The sequence below is a fragment of the Xiphophorus hellerii genome, chromosome 10 (assembly GCF_003331165.1).
Source record: "Xiphophorus hellerii strain 12219 chromosome 10, Xiphophorus_hellerii-4.1, whole genome shotgun sequence".
Lineage (NCBI taxonomy): Eukaryota > Metazoa > Chordata > Actinopteri > Cyprinodontiformes > Poeciliidae > Xiphophorus > Xiphophorus hellerii.
Genome location: NC_045681.1, coordinates 21,103,328 through 21,126,424, shown reverse-complemented (window position 1 = coordinate 21,126,424; position 23,097 = coordinate 21,103,328). Strand labels below are relative to the sequence as shown.

Genomic DNA, 23,097 nt, shown 5'->3' with positions numbered 1-23,097 from the left:
CAAAAAAAACAGGCATTTTTTATTAAGTATTATTGTTATAGTCTGCAATAGAAGCCAAGGTGCAACAGGACCATAAAAAAAAATAAATTTCAGACTTAGTTCAGTGTATTCTATTTTATTTACTTATTTATTTTTTAAATAAAAAAAATATATATTACCATCCCTCTTTGAGCAGAATTTCTCAATGGGAAACATGGTGGTGGCAGCATCACGCGTAACAGCCAGGCAGACGTTGCTTCCTGCGACGTCTTAAAACGATACGGTTGTAATTTGACAAAAATCAATAAATTACAAATAAGTTATGGCAGCGATGTCCAAACGTTTTTACCCCGGGAGCCGAAAACTGTCACATTTAAACTACTGCTGGGCCACAAAATGTATTAAATAAAACGATGCAAAACTTAGTTCACTGTGATTTTGTTTTTAGTTTTACCTGCTGAACTATAAACACATATTTAAAATGAAATATCTCTATAATTAAGTATCCATCCATCCATTTTCTAACACCCTTGTCCTTTAGAGGGGTCGGGAGGAGCTGGTGTTTATCTCCAGCTAACGTTCCGGGCGAGAGGCGGGGTCACCTGGACAGGTCGCCAGGCAGCCATGCACACACACACTCACACCTAGGGAGAATGTAGAGAGATCAATTAACCTGACAGTCATGTTTTTGGACTGTGGGAGGAACCCGGAGAACCCGGAGAGAACCTAATTAAGTATCCAAAAGGTCAAACTTTTTTGTGTCATCAGTTCTTCCTCTTCTGTTGACCAGATTTTGACCATTCTTGACTTGTCATCAGGGGCCGAACAAAATCATTTCAAGGACCACAAATGCCCCCCAGGCCACACTTTGGACACCCTTAAGGTGTTTGACTGTTACTGTAAGTCACTGTGTGCGGAACTAGCACACTTTCAGCTTGCTGTTTTGAATCACACATCTGTTAAGATCGCGCTCTGTTTATATATATATATGTGCGTGTGTGTGTGTGTGTGTGTATGTGGGGGTGCGCGTGTGTGTGTGGTAAGTCAGTCATCCTGCTGTGGTAATCTTCCTGAGTGCTGCCTGCTCATCTACAAGCTCTGACTCAGACAGAGATGACCTCACGGCTAAATGGCAGGCGGCGTGTTTTGGTGTGTGGTGGAGCCGGCGTGTGTGTGGGTGTGTGTTTGTCTGCGTGCGTGCGTGTGTGGGAGGCTGGTAAGCAGGAGGCCTAGCAGGTCTTTAAAGAAAGACGTTTGATTTATTCACACTGAGGCCTGGGTGCAGTTGTGCTTAATCACAATCCAGAATGATTAAAAGATAAAGTGACATCGATCGAAGCTTTGCTCGCTAATCCCGGGGCGACGGGGAGAAATCCGAGGTGGGTTTTTGTTAAAACGCCGGCGAAAACCTCAAGAGGTTTAAATCTTCAATCCCGTTCCCAACATTGTCTCTAAACTTTTTCATCCCCGAGTTATTTTAAAGTCCACTTCGACGAGAGACATTAAAACTTTTGCAGCGTTGTTTTATGGGTTTCTATCAAACAAAATTATTCGTTATTATTGAGAGACTTTCAAAGTGCGGGATTTTCTGAGTCACAAACAACGTAAAATGCTTAAATGTAGACCCTTCATCATTTTTCCACTCTTCTTGAATGTTGACTTGGGCTGCAACTTACAATTATTTTAGTAATCGATTATTCAGACGATTAATCGAATACAAAAAATCACAATATTCTAATATTCACAGATTTTTCATTCATCTTCTGTCCTGCACAGTATTAGAAATACTTAAAAATATACAAATAAACAATTCAATTCCTTTTTTAAATAATAAAATGCAATGACAGCATTCCTTTAGTGTACGATTTGTGATCATTTGTAGCAAAGGATTCATCAATACAGTGAAGGATTGACCAGTTGAATATTTTTTTTACATTAACCAATTAATAATTAGATAGGAAAAGGTGAAAAGGAAGATTTTTTTTTCTTACAGAATTTGAACCAGGTGAAGCTGAAACTATGCAACTTAGAAAGTTCTCGGTAGAACATATTTACAGACAAAGTTTTTCTTATCTTAAATGCTAAATATGTAAATATACATAAGTATTTGCACACTTTTGACTTTATGTCTGTTGACTAGACTTTTCACCAAAAGGCCATTTAAAAAAAACAAAACTCTGAATACTCCAGCTAACGATTAATCGATTACTAAATTAGTTGACAATTATTTCAATCATTAATTCATCGCGATTAATCGCTTCAGACCGATCATTGGCTCAATTCTTCTACCTGTAGTTGTTGTGAACACTTCATTTGTTCTCTCTCTTTATGTGTGTGCGTGGGTGTGCGGGTGCGTGTGTGTGTGTGTGTGGGTGTGGGGGTGTGTGTGTGTGTGTGTGTGTGGGTGTGTGTGTGGGTGTGTGTGTGTGTGTGGGTGTGTCGGTGTGTGTGTGTGTGTGTGGGACTGAGTGACTCAACCGTTCCACTGCTGACCACCCACGGATGCTGCTACTGCCGTGTTGTGGTGTAGTCCCTCACGTTCTCTAGCTGCTGATCAGTCTGTGTTCGGCCGCAGATCCAGGTCACACTCGGCGCCCGTACATCAGCGTGTGTGGGTGTGTGTGTGTGTGAGAATTCTCTGCTTTCCTGTTGGAGCCTGTGCGTGTTCCGCTGCGCGGTAATGCAGCTAACCTGATCACTGCCTCAGCTGACTTCTGATCAGATCCCAGGCGGTCTGCTTCCTGTTAGAGGGCCGCAGCGAATAGGATTTCCATCAAATGCGATCTTGCTTTATGAACAGCGACCTTCTAAATGTGCGTCTGTGCCCCCCCTCCATTACCCCGACCAGCACCGGCACCAGTATTTATTACTCAGACTCCGTCAGCCTGTTGTCTTGGTTGCCTCTCCGTCTGAACTCACATCCTTCCCTTCCGCCTCCATGTTTGCTCACACCATATTGCCTCTTTAATTCTCCCTCATCTTTCTCTCTCTCGCAGAGCCGGACTGGGCGTCGCTGACTCTGGGCGTGTTCGTTTGCCAGGCCTGCTCGCTCCTTCACCGGAGCATCCCCCACATCAGCCAGGTCAAGTGGGTGCAGGACACGTGGGAGGACAGCGAGGTGGAGGTGGGCTGAAGGAAAGGATAAATGTTTTTTTAACAAAAGAAAATGTAAATACTGTGGCCTGCTGGACTATACGGCTGATGACGTAAGCGTTTCACATCAGTCGATAATTATTGATTAGTTGTTTTTGTTTTAGATGTCTGAAATAATACCAAACTGATGACGTGACCTTTCAAGTTTTATCCTGTATCATAAGTCGTTATCAGGCACGGTGGCGAAACCTGCGCAACTTGCTCTAGTTTGCTAGGTAACCACAAGTTACTCAAGTTGTTGCTAGGTAACCAAAGAGTGAGTGAGTTAGTTGATGCCTCATACCGTTCTTAGCTACCCTTGAAAGGTTGAGCGGCTAAAGCTAAAGCCTTCCCTCTGCCTACATCTCCCAGAATGCTGTGAGGTTCTACATGGGAGTTCAGTGAAATTACTGCATATTCTGTCCTGTCCCGCCGTTATGGTTCACGGCTGGGATGGTGTTGTGGGGATTGTTCTCATCCTTCTTCCTCCAAACACTGGTGAGTGGAGTTGATACCAGAAAGTTTTACATTGGACCTGAACATGCGCTGGCCCGAGCAGGGGAACCTCGCATGCGTGGCAGGAACTTAAGGCATGATGGCGTAGTGTGTTACTAGTGGTAACCTTGGTAACTGTGGTCCCAGCCCTCTTCAGGGTCTTGCCCTGGGCCTTCCATGTAGTCGTGGCCTGATCCTTCACCTTCCTCTTAATCCAGGGTGTCCTTGAAATGTCTTAAAAGTTCTTAAATTCATGAGGCCTTGGAATGTCTTAAATTATTTCAAAAATAAATAAGATCACAGGTCTTACATTTTGTTGTGGCAGAACAATGTAACCTCTTATGTTCTACATAGTTTATTTTTTTGCAGTACATTTCTGTCTGCCACATGCTTGAGTCGCACGCAGGTATCTTCATCCTGTTTGTTGACTTGAGGCGGTTGAGGCGACTGCTAACTCGATGCTACTATACCCTTCTTAGCTAGCTAGCTTTTTTGTGTCTGTCATGGGGAAGTTGATTCACTTCTGTTGCCAACCCATAAGATGTTCTGAGCATTTTGTGCATATTTTACACCACAGTATAAAATATGCAGTTTTCTTTCGTACATTTCTGTCATAGTGCAGTTCCTAAATTTCATTCATTGTGGTCTTAAAAGTCCTTTAAAAACTTCCTAAAGACGGACTAACGGGTCTGAGAGAGACAGAATTTGTGCTGGATGCTAACTAATTATTTAAAAATCATACAATGCGTCACAGTTGAAGAGAATCTGTGAAAAAAAAAAGACATCCATGAAACTGATAAAACTTGAAGTCACAAATGAAATACTTTCTCCACTGTGTATTTAGTATGCTTTATTTAACCACGGGAAAGTATGAAATATGTAAAACTGTTAATCAGGATGAGTAATAAACAACCAAACCGTGTGCCAGAGCAGACCACCAGAGAGAGACATCCAAACACTGACACTGACCAGCACAGTGTGAGCCGTGGTCAGTGTGAGTAGGTCTCCATGGTAACCAGTTCTCACAGTTTGAGCTCCTTTTGTAATTTAATCTTGGATACACTGTTCATGTCTAGCAGACTATTTTTATGATTGTGTTATGACTCTGGGAATAAACACTCGTAAGTTACCATGGGAGATCAGACCGTACTGGGTGTGGCATTTACACTAATACATAGTAAGCAAACAGTCCAAGCAGAGAAGTAGGCAGACTTTAAAATAAGATTTTATTTTAAATTTTGCATTTTGGCTTTTTAAGTTGATCAAGGAGTTTTGGGAAAACACTAAATTGTTAAATTAACCCATTGTTTCCATGGGAACAATGGGTTGCCCAGTGGCCATGTGATCTATAGCCACTGGACATTAGGCTGGACTTGGATCCATATTTATCTTCACATTATTCATTATAAACTAGAGGGCACAGAAATGTCAACAGTCTGTTGAGTTCACTGTTGGAGAACTGCAACAAGGAGGGGTGTCTTTTCATCAGCAAGTCTCCATGACAACCAGAAGACACTTTGTAAATGCAGACTGGTGGTTTGGGAGTGATGCCAGAAAAAAAACAACCCATAACAATAATAAAAAAAAAACAAACAAACAAAAAAAACACCTGTATTCTGGAAACTGAAATGCGTCGACATGGTGTCGTTTACAGGATAATGCAGGATAGCAGACCGCTTTGCTCCAGTAAAGGTGCAGCAAAAGCTGCAGATATAAACGGTTTCCTCACTTAGAGCCAGTTTGAAGTTGAAGACGAGTCGTTCTGATCTAACCTGCCAATTACTGAATCTTATTTTTTAAGCAATTACCAGGCATGAATGTCGGTTTCATGAAAATTTACCCGGCTGGCAGGAGTACTGCAGTCTTTTTCTGTTTTTGTCTTTGTTTCTTTTTTTTCAGTAAGAGAAAAAAATTCAAATAAAAAAATAAGTTTATTTTTAAATTAAATCATTAGGCCTTTATTATTATTATTGCCACCAAGGCCTGAAAATTCTGTGAATGTATCAAAGACGCTAATGTAAGAAACCTTTTGAAAAAACTTCGATAATATGAGTCAAGGATATTTTATTTCCTTGTGAAATTCATAAAGTCTTTTTGCATCAAATTCAACTAAAAAAAAAAAAAAGGTTTATATTGGTTATTGTCTCTATTGGCCCAAATGTTCATGTTGATGCCATCCCCAGTTTGCAAGCGAGACTCCACAAAAGTTTTCCACTGGGGGTTTACGCACCTGACTATTCCTTGGGAAGATGTAGTTGCTAAGCAACCAGCTGAGATTCCAGGAAGCTACTGGTATCTTTATTTGAGCCTCAGCAAATAATCCACTAAGCTTATTTCCCAAAGTGCTGAACCCAGCGCCTCATTAATACGACTGTACCAGCTCCCAGTTTGATCAAATCAACCGTGTCAACTTTATCTTTCAACTCCAGATTCCTATCATGAGCAATTCCCAACGTGTGTGAGATAAAGCTACAAATTTCCATGTGACCGAGCTGAATAACACAAAATACATCACCCAAAAGTGGCCACTGGAACTCAATTAGCCTGAAACGTCTCTGATGTTTGATTAAGAAGGAGGCAGTGATGGATCATGTTCTTTATAATAAGATGGGATATGAAGTGAAGAGGATGTTTTATGTATTTTCCAGGCACATTGAGCCATTTTATAGCACAACAAAGTAACTGTTACCTTTAGTTGTTACAAAAAAAGCTGCACATGTCAAATATGACTTAAAATTAATTTGATTTTGTAATTTAGCGCCTTGAAATTGGGGCCTCTGCCTCTTTAAGAAGCTCCTGCTCTTTGTGAAACTCCACAACAATTTAACAACATAACTAGCTCGTGTCTTTTGTCTCGGTTGCAGTTAATGGCTGCTATGGGAAACGGTGCCGCTAAGGCCAAGTATGAGCAGAAGGTTCCTGCTTTCTACTACAGACCAACACACACTGACTGCAAGTAAGTACACCTCTTTTCAGAAGTGATGCCAAACCTAAATTATGAGCTGGTTTTGTGAAAAGTTGTGTCCAAGAGCTTTACAATTTAAAATAAAGTTATATCTGAGGAGCTAGACAGACTGAAATTTGTTCAGTCTGGATCGATTAAACTGCGTTCTGTTAAAGAACGAGTCCCTGCGGAGTGACAAAAAAAAAATTTATAAATTGATTCAGCCGTGCTTCTTCTCGGAAATGTGGTGAGATAACGTTGAGCCAGCCGCACGGTCAACATGTTACTCTGTGTTCACAACAGTCTTCAGTCTGTCACTTCATTTTGTCGCCTTTACCAGGCGTACATGTGATGATAGCAAGAATAACGGCTTCTATGCAAGTGGAGGTTTAGTCAAATGAGTCGGTGCTAAAAACAAAATAAATTCAGAGTTTTATGAATAAATTCAGAGTTTTATGATGTAACGGCTCAGCCTTTCAGCATCATTAACAATTAAAAATTGTTTCCGATTTTAGCCATTATTTTGCTCTCTGAAAAGAAATCTTAAATATTTGTGAAATAGACAATTGGGCTGCATTGAAACACAGAGGAACATGTGCACAGGAAGTAGGAGAAAAGCAGAAAAGTTGTACTTGATGTTAAAAGTGGGAGTACCATTAGCATAAAATTTTACGGAAGCATTTAACTGCCAGAACTAGAAAATAAATTCTGGAGCAGAATCTGATTAAAATAAGACACTTTCTAGTTATAATGAGACTAGTTGTATATCTTAAAAAGAGAACATTTGTTGTTTTTAACAAGATGTAAAAGTATGTGCCACTGACAGATTACGACTTCTTAAAAATTCATAAAGGGGCTCGCTCTCATTCTCCATCTTCTCATTGTGTTTCTACTAGAAAAAACAAAAATCTTGTTATGGTGGGAATTTATTTCCTAGTTTCATATGGTAAATAAATGCTACCATATAGTACAAATATAAAAAGTTCTTGGGTATTCATAAGTATTATATTCTGTTATGTACTGTTTTTACTTTTATTTGATGTTAGACCAAACATTGTTTGGCATTTCAACTGTTCCAGCATCATGAAGAATGTCCCTTTCTCAAATGGTGCCATAAAAAAATACTATATTTATGGCCAATAATCTGGATAAAGGGTTCGCTTTTATAGTTGTGCATGTAGTCTTCTTGTCCTCCTTACTATATTATCTACCATCTATTTCCACCACTGTGTCAATGTCAAGATTGTGTGAACACACATGTTGGTAATGTGCACTCCTTCACACCTCTCACTGTGCGGGTCTCCTTGCTTCCTCTTCCTCTTTTTGTCTATAAAAAGGGCAATAATAAGTATTTTCACAGCTCCTCCTCAGACCACTTCCTGTTTTAAATTTAAAACTTTCAACCATACTGGATCTAAAAAGAAATTACATTGTCAGGCGGCTGAAATATGGTGCAGAGCATAAAAACGATCAGTGTCGGGCAAAACTTTTTTTCTTGTACTTTTTACATTGTAACCAAAAGCTAAAGAGTTTTAACATATTTTATGATAAACCAACACAAACTAGCACATATGTGAAGTGGAAGGAAAAGGATAAAAAAGATCTCCACCCCGCTGGCCACCTCAGAAAATGATGTTCATTTGATCCACTTCAATCAAGACATGATGTGAGACCCAATAAATGAACTAGATGATGATAGACATCAGAGCATTCACATTACAGTGTGAATGCTCTAGGCTGAATGTCGTCAACATTCACAATTTGAAGTCAACTGCAGAACACTTGCTGAAATGCAATAGAATAAAAAGACGCAGCAAAGAAAAGTAATACAGTACAAACACACATCTGAAAATCTGCTTACAGCAAAACTGCCTGCTTAAAACAGATAACTTTAAGTTGATGCTAAAACAACATCCTAACAGTATAAAAAATCCTGCATAATCCTGCTTAGTGAGCGTAAATATAAGCTAATATGCTGAGTAATCTGAAGAGTGAAGAGATAGGTAAAATTATCTAAAAAGTTAATGTTAGCTTAAATTCTCTCATTCTCATGTTGGCTTATGATAAGATAAGATAAGATTTATTTGTCATTGTCATCAACAGATTACAACGAGATTGAGATTTGCTCGACTCGAGTTAAAATGCAGGTTATGTGTATATACATAATATACAATATACTTAATACATACATACATAAAAAAGATAAAGAAATAAATAGTACAAAATGAGAAATAAATAGACATCAGAAGATGGTTGCAGCGCCTGGAGGTGTCGCAACAGAATTTAAATTTTTTAACAAAGTGGTGTCAAGAGCAGAAGTTCTTATGCCTTTGAATTTAGTGCCGTGATTGCCATCGGGTAAAAATGTTATGCTAACATGTTCTGTAATATTATCTTAATCCATGCAGTAAATTCACTTTAGTTTCTTATTTGCAAATTAGCTTAAAGTTCTAATGTTAGCTTAAATGCTATCATTGTTATGTTGGCTTACAATAGCATGTTGGGTAATATTTTCTTATTCCATGCAGTAAGTTGACTTTTGATTTTATATCCAAATTAGTTTCAAGGCTAATGTTAGCTTAAATAGCATCATTGTCATGTTGACTTAAATCAACATGCTGGGTATTATAGAGCTTTGGAACCGACATCACTGCGTATGACGTTTACCTCTTGCGCAGTCGCTAGGCGTCATCTTTAAAGGCCACAGACCAAAAGAAAATTTATTCCGAAGTTTTCATTGTGTTACCGACTGCAGTGAAGTTGTTTTCAAGTTGGATATTGGATTTTCGCGCTCCGCGGAGTAAGGAGCGTTTAGCTCAAGGTTGATCCGATTTATGAACGCTCATTCCGGCCAGTTGTTCTCTACCGCTCCCTCCTCAAGCGCTCAGAGGTTCACTTGGGGACCGTCAATTTCCAAACCAAACACTCCTGTAAATAAATGCCTTGCCTTGTGACCAACTGATACAAAATTACACGAGGCACACTATCTCTATTAAGATTTTAAGTCATATTCAATATTTTACATAATTTTAATATTAAATAATATGTTTTCTTCAATTGCTTCCAAATCGTGTGCCCCATTAGCTCAAAATCAGTGTGAAATTGTTCTACTAGATGAGGCACACTCACTGACTGAGAAGTCCGACTCTTTGGAATATGAGACTCGTCTACCTTGCAACATGTGTGCCTTCCTTCCAAAAGGCCTAAAGCAAAGAGACAAAACCGGGAGCTAAGAGTGTTCCTTTCTTATTTCTGACGGCTCAGACGAAAGGAGAAATGCTTTGTCACCTCCCCGTAAGCACCACGAGGGATTAGTGTTCAGGTTCCAGTGTCACCGGAGGATCTCATTCAAAGGATTCCAGTCAAAAGGTTCTTATCTCATTGTGCTGACAGAATGGTTGATTTTATTCTCAACATAAAGGAGACTAAAATAAATGCAGAAATGCTTTTAAAAAAGCATTTCTTAGCGGGATAAAACCGATTTTGAGTCTATAGGAGAGAATGAAATGAAGAGAGAAAACCAGATGAGAGGGCTTGTTGGCATGGTGATGAACTTGCTGCGTTTGTATTTTTTTAATTATTTGTCTGCAAGAGAGAGGGGGAAAATCCTCCTTACTGCTTTTGCATGTAGAGTCTTTTACTGCTGACTGAAAACTCCCAAGAACTTCATAATGAACACAAACCAGCTGAAAACCAGTGATCAGCAGCAGCGGGTCCTGGAGCAGATCACTTTAGATGTGTGTGCAGTTCCCCTAAAAGCTAACCGTGGCTTTTCGTTGGGTCTCCAGGCTGCTGAGGGAGCAGTGGATCCGAGCCAAGTACGAACGAAACGAGTTTGAGTTCATCGAGAAGCAGGAGCCTTACTCTGCAGGTATGTGAAGTAGGAAAAGCTTTTTTTTTTTTTGAGTGTGTGTGTGTCATCATGAAGGCAGAGATTAGTGGATGTGAACCTTTTTTTTATCTAGTTTCAGCAGTGGAGTCCATTTCCACTTCTCAAAGTCCTGGATCCTACATTTTCCAGGTCTATCTGCTTCGAAACATGTGACTCAGCCTGTTAGGCGCTACGCTAATTAGCTTCATACCTCCTTTCGCTGAGGATACAGTCAAAGGGAAGTACGCATACTACAAATTTTGGTTGATATATGTGCCTCTCATATTAAGGTCGCTAATGGTCGAAGTGTGAACTACACGTGGTTCATGGAAGTGACCACTATATTTGTATCAAAGCACTATTAAGAGCAACCTTAGTATGAGACTAGCAACCAGCATTTGTAGTATTCATGCTTCCTTTTCTCTATTCTCAGTGAAAGCGATATGAAGCTAATTAGCTTAGTAAAGTACCATAAACATATGGTAACGTGAACAAGGTTTCCCCCAGAAAACTTGCTAAGCCCGGTGGTTGTGCGCTCGGCAGTCATTCATCCAGCGGCCCGTCATGTTTTTCAGTAAAAAAAATGTTTGAAGTTGACAGGAAATTTGAAAATTTCACTCGATAATTATGTGTTATCGAAAGATTGGAAAATTAATACCTCAACGCCAACTATAAAGTCTTAAAAAATGCAAACATTTTAAAAAGCCTTGAATAAATAACAAATGCTTAGCCTGGTGGGGGGCACAAATAAATCCTGGTGGCCCGCCAGGCTTATAAAACACTGGGGGAAACCCTGGTGAAATTTAGGTTTGATAATGTAATGCCAGTCTTTGAAGATCTGGGAATAACTCTGATTTCTTTAAAGATCTGGGAATAACTCTGATTTTCCTGGCCGTGTGTAGCTGTTTCCCTTCGTTTTGTTTTTGTTAAATCAAACGCATACTCTGACTTTACATCTGACTGGACTCGCATGCCCACCCTCCATCCAGAAAGGGACTCGCCGTGTCAGGCTCTCGTCGTTCACCCCCCAATAAGCAAAACCTTGAAAACTCCTTGCACCAACGTCTCCTGGTGGCGACCGGCTTTCAAAGATTCAATTACCCTGAAACGTCCGTTGACGTCTTTCAAACTTTCTGTGTTCCGCTAAGTGGACGCTGTGTATACGTTTGCCGGTTGAACGCCCATTGAAGCAGTGACATTGTAACTGTCACTGCTGGAGAGAGAACTGCTATTAAAACAGAGAGTGCATTTCTGCTGGTTGTGTGTGGGGGTGTGGGGGTGTGTGTGTGTGTGTGTTGGGACCAAAAGTACTCTAGGTGTGCTGATCTGTGATCAAGTGTCTGTATTGGTATACATTTCACATCATAGTGAAGGGATAGTCCACTCTGATTGGTTTTTAGTGACCTCACTCTTTTATTGAAACAGTGTAGAACACACACACGCCACACACACACACACACCCACACACACACACACACACACACACACCCACACCCACACACACACACCCCCACACACACACACACACACACACACACACACGCCCACAAGAAAAGCAAGTAGGGTTGAATGAATCATTTTGTCATTTCTTATTTGTTCATTTCTCCGTCCTCCTTCCCTTTTTTGAGCCTTGTGGCGTGAGAACCCAGCCTTTGTTTGACGGCGTGTGTGTGAGTGTGTGTTGGTGGGTGGCTGAAATCGACTATATACAGTAATATGACCCAGACCGCCAACAGCGATGGTATGCAAAGGACAGGAGGAGGAAAGCGGTGAGGAAAGAGTTGATGGTGGGGATGGGCTATTGATCTATGAGGTAATGCCCGTGTAGGTCAATGTTTTGAGTCAGGAAGTCGCGAAGCAGAGACAGCAGACCGCAGAGCAGGAGAATGAAAAACAGCTCATCAACGGTGGTGAAGAAGGAAGCAGAGAAAAACAACATAAGGGGGGCAAAAATGAGTAGACATGAAAATAGCGTCTAGGATGTGAGTTGTTACACAAACAAAAAAAAATTAAGTTGACAAGTTTTGACGTCTTAGATGGAGAACCGCATATACAGTATCACTATGTTCCATCATATGGCGACACGATGATGATGGTGATATCTTAACTTTAAGTAATTCAGGAAATTGTTCTGAAATTCCCCCTCAACCAAAAAAGTCAGAAATGAATCCAAAATACAAAGAACGCAACATTTCTTTACGTTTCTTTTAAACATAAACGCTTTAGAAATCGAGTTGATTTCTCTAAAGCGTTTGTTGAAGTACTGCACCGTGACACTACGAACTGCTTCACGTTCCCCCTTCTGCTGTTTTACAAACATCAGGAGACCAAAATGGAAACATTCAAATTTTCCATCTATTTAAAATTGGTCTAAAACAATGAAACAGTAAATAAAAAAAAATGCCCTGGCATGTTTCAGTTCCCTCTCTAAAACAGATTTACAGCCATAGATTCTAAAAATCACCGATTCATGCAATGTTCCAGCAAACGTTTACAACACATTCTCTGCTGTTTCTAGAAATAGATTTATTGTCCGTAATTTGCATAGTCGGTCTCACCGCTTTAGATTCACATACACATTTCTGACGGCGCTGTTGTTGTTGTGGGAATCAGGAAAAAAAACGTTCAGCGTCAGGAAACGTGGACGGAATATAAACCAGCCCCTGATTTCCAGATTATGCTACCTGATCATCCTTACAAATCTTTATTCTGTTAAAATGGGTCAGGATTAAACACAACACTTGACAGCCTGCTAGAAATGGAAGAAAGGGATGCTGTGTGGGCAGAGCCATCTACTGAAATAGACTGAGGAGGGGTGACTTTACGGGCCGTAGATAAAACGGCACATCATGACAGCGTCACATGCAACAGGACGGTCGATAGTCAAGACAAGAGAGAACGTCTGCTGACTCATTCTCCGTGTTTACTCTCCGTTTCATGCACTCTTTCCTCTTTATATCGTCGTCTGTAAAGAAATCCCCTCCGACAGAAGCTGGTTGAAATGCCTTATCCTTTCTACTGCAGGTGACTCTTCTGTTGAATGTCTTCTAAAGACGGTTTAGTGCCGTCCTGCCTTCAAACTGTTTCCCCCCCTCCACCTCCCTCTCTCCATTCAGGGTACAGAGAAGGGTTTCTATGGAAACGAGGAAGAGACAACGGCCAGTTCCTCAGTCGAAAGTTTGCCCTGTCGGAAAGGGACGGAGCTCTTAAGTACTTCAACAAGCAGGACGTAAGCGACGTCAAAGTTTTGACTTGGCAATACATGTTTTTTAAAAAGCGGTGCTTGTATGAAACCGTTGTGTACTGTTCCTGCCTCCATCAAGGCCAGAGATCCTAAGGCGGTGATGAAAATCGAAACGCTCAACGCGACCTTCCAGCCGGCCAAGATAGGGAATCCCTGCGGCCTGCAGATCACCTACCTGAAAGACAACAGCACAAGAAACATCTTTGTCTACCACAGTGACGCTAAGGTACAGTCTTATAATCTTACACTGATATTCTTGTGTCCGCTGAGTGAGTAATGTACAAGTACTGATTGGCTTTTCAAATGCTCTGGAAAATCTTGAAGAGCAAAATGGAGAGAATATAAATGTTATCTGCTTCATGGAAAACACTGAGTCATCAGCGTAGCGACAAATTTTGGGTCCGTTTTTTTTCCATCGTGGCCTAGTAGGAAAATGAACTAGTAGTGAAATGTTTTTGTCTTGAGCCAAAGGTTTTTACAATATTCTGCTGAAGTTCCAATTGTTTTATTTGCAAATGAATCACATTTATAGAGTCAATATTTCAATATTTATATTTTGAGCATTCCCATTTAGAACTTCTGTAATTTACCTTGCTAACTATCACATTCTGGTCTAAATCTTGACTGATGGTGGTCCACTGTCACTGGTGTTAAGGGCAGTTTTTTTGTTTCTTGACCACAAGTTCTCGGTCTTGAGAGTTATCTGACCACTGGTCCAAAATGCAAAAGAAATGACCAGAAGTGCATTTTCTTGTCAGCACAATTAAAATAAAAAACAAAGCTGGACAAAACGAAATGTCAATTTCAGTCCAGATTTCCACAAAAATCTGAAGTTTTACCAAATTGGCCATTGCATTCCTACACAATTCCACTTGATTCTCATGTCCTTGTCTTGGATTTCTTCCATTGAGCTGGATTTCTCCATTTGCATTTCAACCGGGCCGATCAGAGACTAAAAGAACACGTGTTTATTTTCTGCGCTGTTTTAGAATTGTAGTCTGCTTGTATTTCTGCAATGGTTCAAGGCTTCCATATATTGGGAGATTAAAGTCGGAGCAAGAGGAATGTTTAAGGTATTTTATTGCTGGCAAAGACGTTCTTCTCTGCGGGGTTGTTTACAGCGGACGCAATTTCCGGTAAGCTTCATCACGTTAACGCATTACAAAAGTAACAGACAATTGTTAGCAACTGGGTGAAATTTAACAGAGTCCACGCCGCCGTCTAGCAATCATTTCTCAATAGATGAAGGTCCAGACTCTCCGTATGAGGCAAAGTGTAAAACAAGGAGATGGTTTTTATTAAGCTACCAAAGTGCACTAAAAAGTAAATGTTGCATTCTAAACATGAGCGACACTGGGATTTATAAGAGCCAGGAATAAACAGTGAGAATATTAGTCAACAAAAATAATAATAATCTGCGGTCAACACAACAAAGAAAGTTTCAAACTTATTTGTTAGCTTTAGCAAACACTATGCTGAATGAGAGACTTGAATCCTGAAACTTTTTCACCCAGACTGACTTAATTTTCCTCGAAGAATACGAATCAGAGTTTGGAGAAAACAAGGAAGGACAGACAGAGGAAACATGTCGGGTCCAAAATGTTCAAACTGATATATTTGAGCCAGAATATAACTCTAACTTGTGTGCTCTAAATATTTTTAGCGTTTATTAGCATGTGTTTTGCTCTGTTTGAAAGTGATCCCTAAATATAGCAGGATTAAAACTGATTATTGAAGGTTTTCAGGTGATTGATTTCCTTTCATGTTTGCCGCTTGTAAACGGGGCATTCTGCTGGTGTCGCCTCAGCTTGTTATATGGCATGCCAGCGCAGCTGTCGTATAAGTGACACATAAATCCAATGTAATAAAAAAAATAAAACATTCTCCAAAGTCCATAAACAGATTAGAGGATTTTGTTTTGCGACTTGTTCAGAGCAGAATCTAAACGTGAAATATGTTTACTGCTGTTTTTATCGTCTGTCACTGCTGGTTTTGACTAAAATGATGGCGATGGTAAAGCTTGTACTACTGGTGAAGACTATTTCTGGAGCTTAACAAACTATTAGAACACTAATCCATTGGAGAAAGTAACTTTTCTAACTGAAAAATACCTTTTTTTTTAAGCTTTCCTTCAATTTATAATGAGACTCAGGGATCCTTTGGACTAGCTAGCAGCAGTTAGCAAACACCAGTTGGAACTGCGTATCTGCTGAGCTCATTATGCGAGCTACTTCTCGGTGAAAAGCTGGTAAAAACGTTATTAGAGGGTCAACAGAAGAGTAACGATATGATGACTTCCTGAAGGCGGAGTTTCAGAAAGAGCGGGAGTTTCTTAAAGAGACAGATGCCCAATTTCAAAGCGTTAAATCATGAAGTCAAATGTATTTTATTTCATATATTAACTGAAGTTAACAGAGTTAGTTGATTATGCTATAAAATGGCACTATGTGCCTGGAAAACGGATAATACTGCCCCTTTATAAACATGACGTTTAGCCGAAGTTACAAAGAGCCATTTTGTAAGATCCGAAGAGACACTTGCGGCTCCGGATGATCACTTTACATGAGGTGGCGGTGAAATACGTTTGGTTTTTCTGCTCAACATCAACCCTTTTGGAGCATAACTTTCAAATGCCAGGCCAACTCTTGTTATAGGAATCCCATGACATCCATGAAACCGGTTTGAACGCGTCTTGCCAAATGTGCTCCAAATCGTGTGGAAAACAAATTACATGTCAAAGAGTCATGTAAGTCAGTGCGGTTATGAGCTTGCAGACTTTTGCAACATTTATGAAAAGGACAGACAGCTTTCCTAATGCATGAACATGCATTAGTTTCAAATGTCCTTCATGGAATTTGTTGAATCCTGTTAAAACTCATGTACATAACAGCAAGCAATCTAATGCTGGTGTGTGCTTGATGTGGAAAAATCAGAGTAGTTCATAATGCTCTGCACAGTTATAAAGATAAATCTGAAATGTTTCTGAGCCAATGATTAACATGTTTGGAACATCAGTTTTGTTTTGTTGAGACTTCATTGCCTGTTTTATTTTGTTTATTTCTGGAAGATATTTAAAATGTCTTCCAGCTCCAGCGTGAAATGTTCTTTGGAAATGAAACGTTACTGATCTTTGTGAGGACCAACTTGCATTTTTAGGTCATTATTGTAAATTGTCTTTGAAGAAAAATTCACCTTCACCCTGTTCTCATTGCTGAGAAAAGCCCCCAAAATAACATGCATTTCTTTAAATTAGGGTTTAAGTAAGGTGCGAGTCTGAGCGAACCTGAACTGCAGATCCAACTACTTCACTTCCTCTCTTAAAATATTTCATCTTTACATAATTGTTAAGCATTTAGAACAAACAAAAAATTCCAGTAGAAGTAGTTTTCACATTTTTGTTTAATAGTAAATTTACTACTTAGTTGAGTACTTTCGACTGCACAGCTTCGGCCTGCATGGCGAAACATTTGCCCACCACTGGTCTTAATTAGATCATACATTTTAGCTCGAGGAAATGAAAACATCACTCTGACTCTATGATTATTCATCAGCAATGATATGTGAAGGGAAATCTTGAAAATTACATAAAAATTTCACTTCTGTTGCAGCTTCCGGTTTAATCTTATAAATTTATCAGCTATTAAAAGATTACTGACTAGAAAAATGAATTTCAGAGAGTGAAGGGGGGAAAAAAAGCACTGCTCCCTCTGCTGGTAGAATAGGAGTATTGAGGGATTGTGAAAGGAAGAGTTCATGGAGTTCAGTCTGTCTCAGTCTGTGGTGGAGCTACTGACGGAGACCGGAAGTCAAAACTCGTATTTCTACATCAGAAACAAAAAACAAACAACAAAAAAAGTCCTCGTTGGACTGGTAGAATGTGAATGTCGCGTCGTGCAGGACGTGTTCCTAATGAGAGCGTTTGTGTGCTTGGCAGGAGATGGTGGACTGGTTCAACGCCATCAGAGCGGCTCGGTTCCACTACCTGCAGGTGGCCTTCCCCGGAGCGAGTGACGAGGAGGTGAGAAAGACGCACTTTAATCCAACACGTTTCTGAGAGTCGGGCTTGTGGCTCCGGTCGCTGCCTCGGTGATGATGGTTCATGTTTTAAATTCAGACTGATTTCCCTGTAAAGCCTAAAATGAGATGATTTTTCCTTGACACTCATTTTCTCTACCAGTTTCATCCTCTGTTTCTAATCCTTCAGAAATGTTCCAGTTGGGCATCTTTGTTTGGTTGTTGATATCTAGATTAATTTGCTTGTCTTAAATAAAAAAATGTGTATTAATAGAATAATTATTAATTTTAAGACCACCTACCATTCTATGATGTTAAAGTTACTCATACTGTTGTTGGTATTAGTTGGTAGGTGTAAAAAGAAACAACACACACACAAAAACGCATCCACTAGCATGATTGACAACGCTAGAACCCTCCTCCTGGCTCTGATTGGTTGTTTCTGGGAGAGGTGTATGTCTGCAGATGGCAGTATAACCACAGGAAGAAGGCAGAGGAGCTCAATTTTTCATAGATTATCTTTCTCATACTTTACTCTCAGAACATAGTGACAGCTTTAATATGTAATATGTAAAATAATATTTTTATATAAGATGGGGTAAACCTAATTCAGTTTAGGATTTTTTATGATGATTCTTCATTTGTACTTTTTAATATTTCTTGCAACTCTTTAATGTTTTTTGTTTTTTTTTGTAGCTGGTGCCCAAACTAACACGGAACTTTATGAAAGAAGGCTTCATGGAGAAAACCGGCCCAAAGGTTTGTATTGAACCCACTGAAGAATAAATAAAGTAAAACTGGAAGTAAATCAATAATTTCTATTGGACAGATCAATAATACATTTTAGAATCTTTTCTAAATCATGAGAGAACTTTCTGAATTACCTAAGCGCCTCAAAGAAGAACTGCCTAGAACATAACTCCCTTCAACGGAACTCTAGGAGAACCAAGCTTCTTATGATCAACCTGGAGAGCATGGCTCCTCTGATCAGACGGATAAAGTTGCTCATCGAGCCAAATCCAAGAATTTTACATTGTTTTCAGCCAACCAATGTCCCTTGAAGGTCCCTCAAAACAAGTAATCCAAAACTTTTCTTTTTGGATCATTTGAGAAATAGTTAATGTCAAAACTGGAACTTGAGATGGTTATTCATGCTTTTTATTCTCCTTGGTCTAGACTTGTTAATTTTCTTACTAATTTACTCACTCATTGCCTTTCCCTTAGTCTCTTCTGCCAAGCATTCCTGAAACCACTATTTTCTATGTTGGGTGCAAACTGCAATTCAAAAAATAATTTTTCCCTCTGTGATTTCTCTGTCTCGCTCTGCTGCAGCACACGGAAGGCTTTAAGAAGAGGTGGTTCACCATGGACGACCGGCGGCTCATGTACTTCAAAGACCCTCTGGTGAGAAGAGACCAGATTCCGTCCCGATCCTCTAGAGGCCTGACATGTTGGACTAACGTGACCCTCTCTGTCCCCCCCCAGGACGCCTACGCCCGGGGCGAAGTGTTCATCGGCAGCAAGGAGAACAGCTACACCGTCCTGGCCGGCTTGCCCCCGTCCACGCAGGGCTACCACTGGAACCACGGCATCACCATCGTCACGCCCGACAGGAAGTTCCTCTTTGCCTGCGAGACGGAGGCCGAGCAGCGCGACTGGATCGCGGCTTTCCAGAGAGTCATCAATCGACCGATGAGGCCACAGGAATACGCAGGTTTTTATTTGGAATGTTGGGCAGGTGCCGATAGGAAAGCGGACCGAAACTGATTTTGATTGATTACCGCATCAAGTCCATCTACAGTGGCACATTGTTCCATTTGCTTCCATTTCCTGTGGTTGCATAATATTTTCCTTCCTATTTCTTTAGTTAATTGTAGGTTTTTGCTTGTTTTTTTTTCTGATTGCAGCATTTTTTGTTTGCATCGTTTTGGTATATTTAGAAGTTTGCCTCTCGGCCGCCGTAACATTCACACACTAAGGAAGGCTAAATGTGTATCGGTTTGTGTCCAAACCTAATCTCTGTTTCCTTCATTGTTTTTTTTCAGTGGAGGCCCATTTTAAACACAAGCCTTGAAGCCTACAGCATGTCCAAAGTCATCTGGACCGGCCCAGTCAGAGAGATCAGAGACAGCCCCCCACCCCGCACCGCACAACAAGTGGGGAGGCATTGGAGTCCCGTCTGGGTAAGGAGGAGGTTTTTGGAATGGGCCAAGATTGGAAAAGAAAAGGAGAACAGAAGGACTCCAGTCTATGTTAAAGACGATGGTTGGTATGATCTAAGGTGGAAGGGTAGAGATGATGTCTTTTAATACTGCTCTTACCAACTTTGTGCTGTACATTGTCATACCAGACCCCACTCCCTCTCCCTGTTCTCCTGCCCCTCAGCCATGTGGACCCCTCATCTGCATCAAGCTACCCTTACACCCTTGGATCTCATCTTGTGAATGGTTCTTTCTGCCTGTGATCTAATGTAGCTATGTAACTTAGAGTCATGTCACTGGTCGCTTAACGAAGACCAACACGTTGTTAATTTATTGAATGTACAGTTTTAGACCACAGTGTCTTAATCGTGCGTGTGGAATTGTCATGTTTTCATTGAGGACTCTTGCGAGGTCCAACCTCTGGCGCTGAAACCCTGGGAAACCTGAATTCTACCAAGTGCTGTTAACAACAACCATGCCTACAAACGAAACTTGCACACAAACGCTCAGTGAACACCACCTGCTGTTAACGACGGCGGAGCATGCTGATCCTCCGCGTCCAACCAGGGTCCCTTTTAGAAAAACTCCAAACAGAAGCCGCGCCCTTATTTATTTGTACTGTCGAACATACCATGTCATCGTGGGATGCTAATTCTTTGCTGCTTTCTTGGATTGTAATGTGGCGGGATTGTAATTTGTAGAACACTTCTACAAATGTTCAATTTGTTCTTTGTATCTTGATTCAAAGGCACACTGTTTTGTTGATTCTTGCATCGTCGTGGGAAATAAATTTGAAAAATTAAAATGGAGGAACCGGAGACAAGATTACAATATTTATATGTTCTGTGTCTCATTTGTTGTTTGTATGGCGGCCCAGAAGGGACAACAACGTGCAAACGTCACAACGGAAGTTATGATAAATTTGCTAGCATGATTTCTGTTTTAGTCTAAAACAGAGCTGCCTTTGTGGTTTCTGCCTTTTACTGACCCTTGTGGGCCGCCACATATTTAACTGTAGAAGTGTGTAATACTGCATATTTTGATATTGATGTAGATTTTTTTTCTTTAAAGTTTCTTGTCAAAACTACTGGAATCAACTGGAACACGCCCCCGTAGTCGAATTTCCCAGATTTTAACATTCGGAAGGCGTATTTGGTGTTTCAATATGGTCACTGTAGTAAGCTATGATGATGGCAGGTTTACAAGGCATATAAGCGTGTCTAAAATCAATGTTACGTGTAGCGTTTGAAACTGGTGTTTGCTTTAAGTAAAGCTTAAAATGAGGTTTGTAATACAATGTTTATGGACGTCGCCATGTTAAAATCCCGACTTCTTAACTATAACGCCGTTACCTCGGGTCTGACCTCAAACCCAGCTCCCATGACCAGTGCGGCATGGCCTCTCTATGCCGCTGGTTCTGACTTCCGGGGTAAATAGAAAGCAGCATCACACTCACGAAGGCTGTGGTCTTCAAAGAACCACGCCTGCCACCATCACAGAGCCCCATTTCAGCAGTTAAAAGTCACCCTTTATTCAGGTATTAGCATTTTTGAGAAACGATGCCGAGGACATTCTGGATGTTAGGGTAATGCTTAATTTGTCCAGCAGATGGCGCCATTAGACTGTATACACAGTTACTCCTCCAATGTTAGAGGAGTAACTGTCCTTAAACCATCGCTTACAATGGTGTCAGAATTACATTGCTCTAACTGTCACAAATAATTTTGCTGTATAAAAATAAGAATTTCAGTGTTTAAAGTTGGAAAAATCAAGCCCATTGTCCCCTGAAGTTGGAAAGTTAGTAGGTTACAAGAAGCCAGAAATATTCATATATCTAGGTGTTTTGAGTTCATGGTTTTGCAATAGATTCACGAACCCCCAATTAAGGACCACTTGATCTGTTGACATCTTATAAGTAGATCTGCGAAGATCTCAGACCATTTTCAGGTCATGCAGCTGGTGTTGTGGAACCAAAGATGCTGCAGCTCTTACCATTCATAGGTGTAACATGCGTTAGATTTGAGTAATGGGTGTCTAACCCATATATCTAGCTGAGCTCTGTGTTGTGATCCTTATGCAAAGTAGTCTCGAGTTAATTTGGTGTTTAAAACACAGGAAAACTTGACACTTTCTAAACATTATCACATTCTCCTGATTAGTGTGTCCAACTTCAGTTATAATTCCTCCTGGTGCTTACACTGTGTATAACATATGCCTCATTTCCACTGAGCGGTACAGCATGGGTTGGTGTGGTTTGGTATGCTATTTTGTATGTTTCGATTGTAATAGCGACCCATAAAACCGAGCCATACCACACCATTCCTGGACCCATTTCAGTTGTAGGTCTATACAACCTGCATTGTATAGACTTACAACTGTGTGCGGCAAGCACAAGATACACTAGTCGTCATGTTTGTCGTCGCAGTAGTATGAAGAAATGTTAGCAGGTCAGGTTTAACCCTATGTCACCAACGAGAGTCCAACTGGCAGTGGAAATGCTTTCCTGAGTACATTGGACCATAACATAGTGTGCCAAACGGCGTCGACCTGTGCCGTACCGCTCAGTGGAAACGAGCCGATAGAGGGACACCCACTCTCCACGAGTGTGATAACATAACAAAAAGCAGTAACTCAAAGCAAGTGAAATATATCTATTTTTCAGCTGAGAGCCCTTGACAGATAATTACCTTGGGCGGTGAGGCATAATATCCTTCACTAACCCTGGCTGTTGTTCCTCATCAACAGCTATTTGGTCGAAAACTGTCACTGGCAAATTTCTGGGTTTCAAGTTGCAAAGACCCGTCTTCTCATAGAGGGAAATCTACTAGACGGCGGTCAGTGTTCTCCTTTAAAAGTCATGATGATTTGGACGTTTTCCAGTAGAAAGAAAAGTGGGCTAAATAACTGCCAGTGTACCTGCCACCTGATGATCTCCCTCTCTGACATAACCTTCCACAGGATTCCAGCCATTGCAAACATAAATTTGTCAATGCTTCTTCTGTCTGGCTGTGCTGTTGTTGTTGGCTGCCAGGTTCTCATGGTAAACTGCTGAGACAGAGAGCCAGTGAGCAGTACGTGACAGGCAACAGGAAGAGTTTAAAACCGGGTGGGACCTTTGGGTTCCAGCATGAACCCTGGGGTTCGGTCATTGGAACACGGAACAAACATCTGTTACCAGGCAGATGAACCTTGGTGTAAGAGTATGGAACCAAAAAGG

General features: G+C 40.6%; 1 protein-coding gene across 1 annotated transcript in view; it reads left to right on the top strand.

Annotated features, from left to right (window-relative positions):
* Positions 1 to 20,713, top strand: part of LOC116726769 (arf-GAP with dual PH domain-containing protein 1) — a 28,540-nt gene extending 7,827 nt beyond the window's left edge. Inside the window, exons 2-11 of the mRNA XM_032573653.1 lie at positions 2,976 to 3,103; positions 6,471 to 6,562; positions 10,339 to 10,421; positions 13,538 to 13,650; positions 13,745 to 13,891; positions 17,600 to 17,683; positions 18,376 to 18,438; positions 19,012 to 19,083; positions 19,165 to 19,393; positions 19,725 to 20,713. Of these exons, the coding sequence (XP_032429544.1) occupies positions 2,976 to 3,103; positions 6,471 to 6,562; positions 10,339 to 10,421; positions 13,538 to 13,650; positions 13,745 to 13,891; positions 17,600 to 17,683; positions 18,376 to 18,438; positions 19,012 to 19,083; positions 19,165 to 19,393; positions 19,725 to 19,753 (1,040 nt within the window). The 3' untranslated portion in view covers positions 19,754 to 20,713. The remainder of the gene's footprint in view (positions 1 to 2,975; positions 3,104 to 6,470; positions 6,563 to 10,338; positions 10,422 to 13,537; positions 13,651 to 13,744; positions 13,892 to 17,599; positions 17,684 to 18,375; positions 18,439 to 19,011; positions 19,084 to 19,164; positions 19,394 to 19,724) is intronic.
* The last annotated feature ends 2,384 nt before the right edge of the window (positions 20,714 to 23,097 follow it).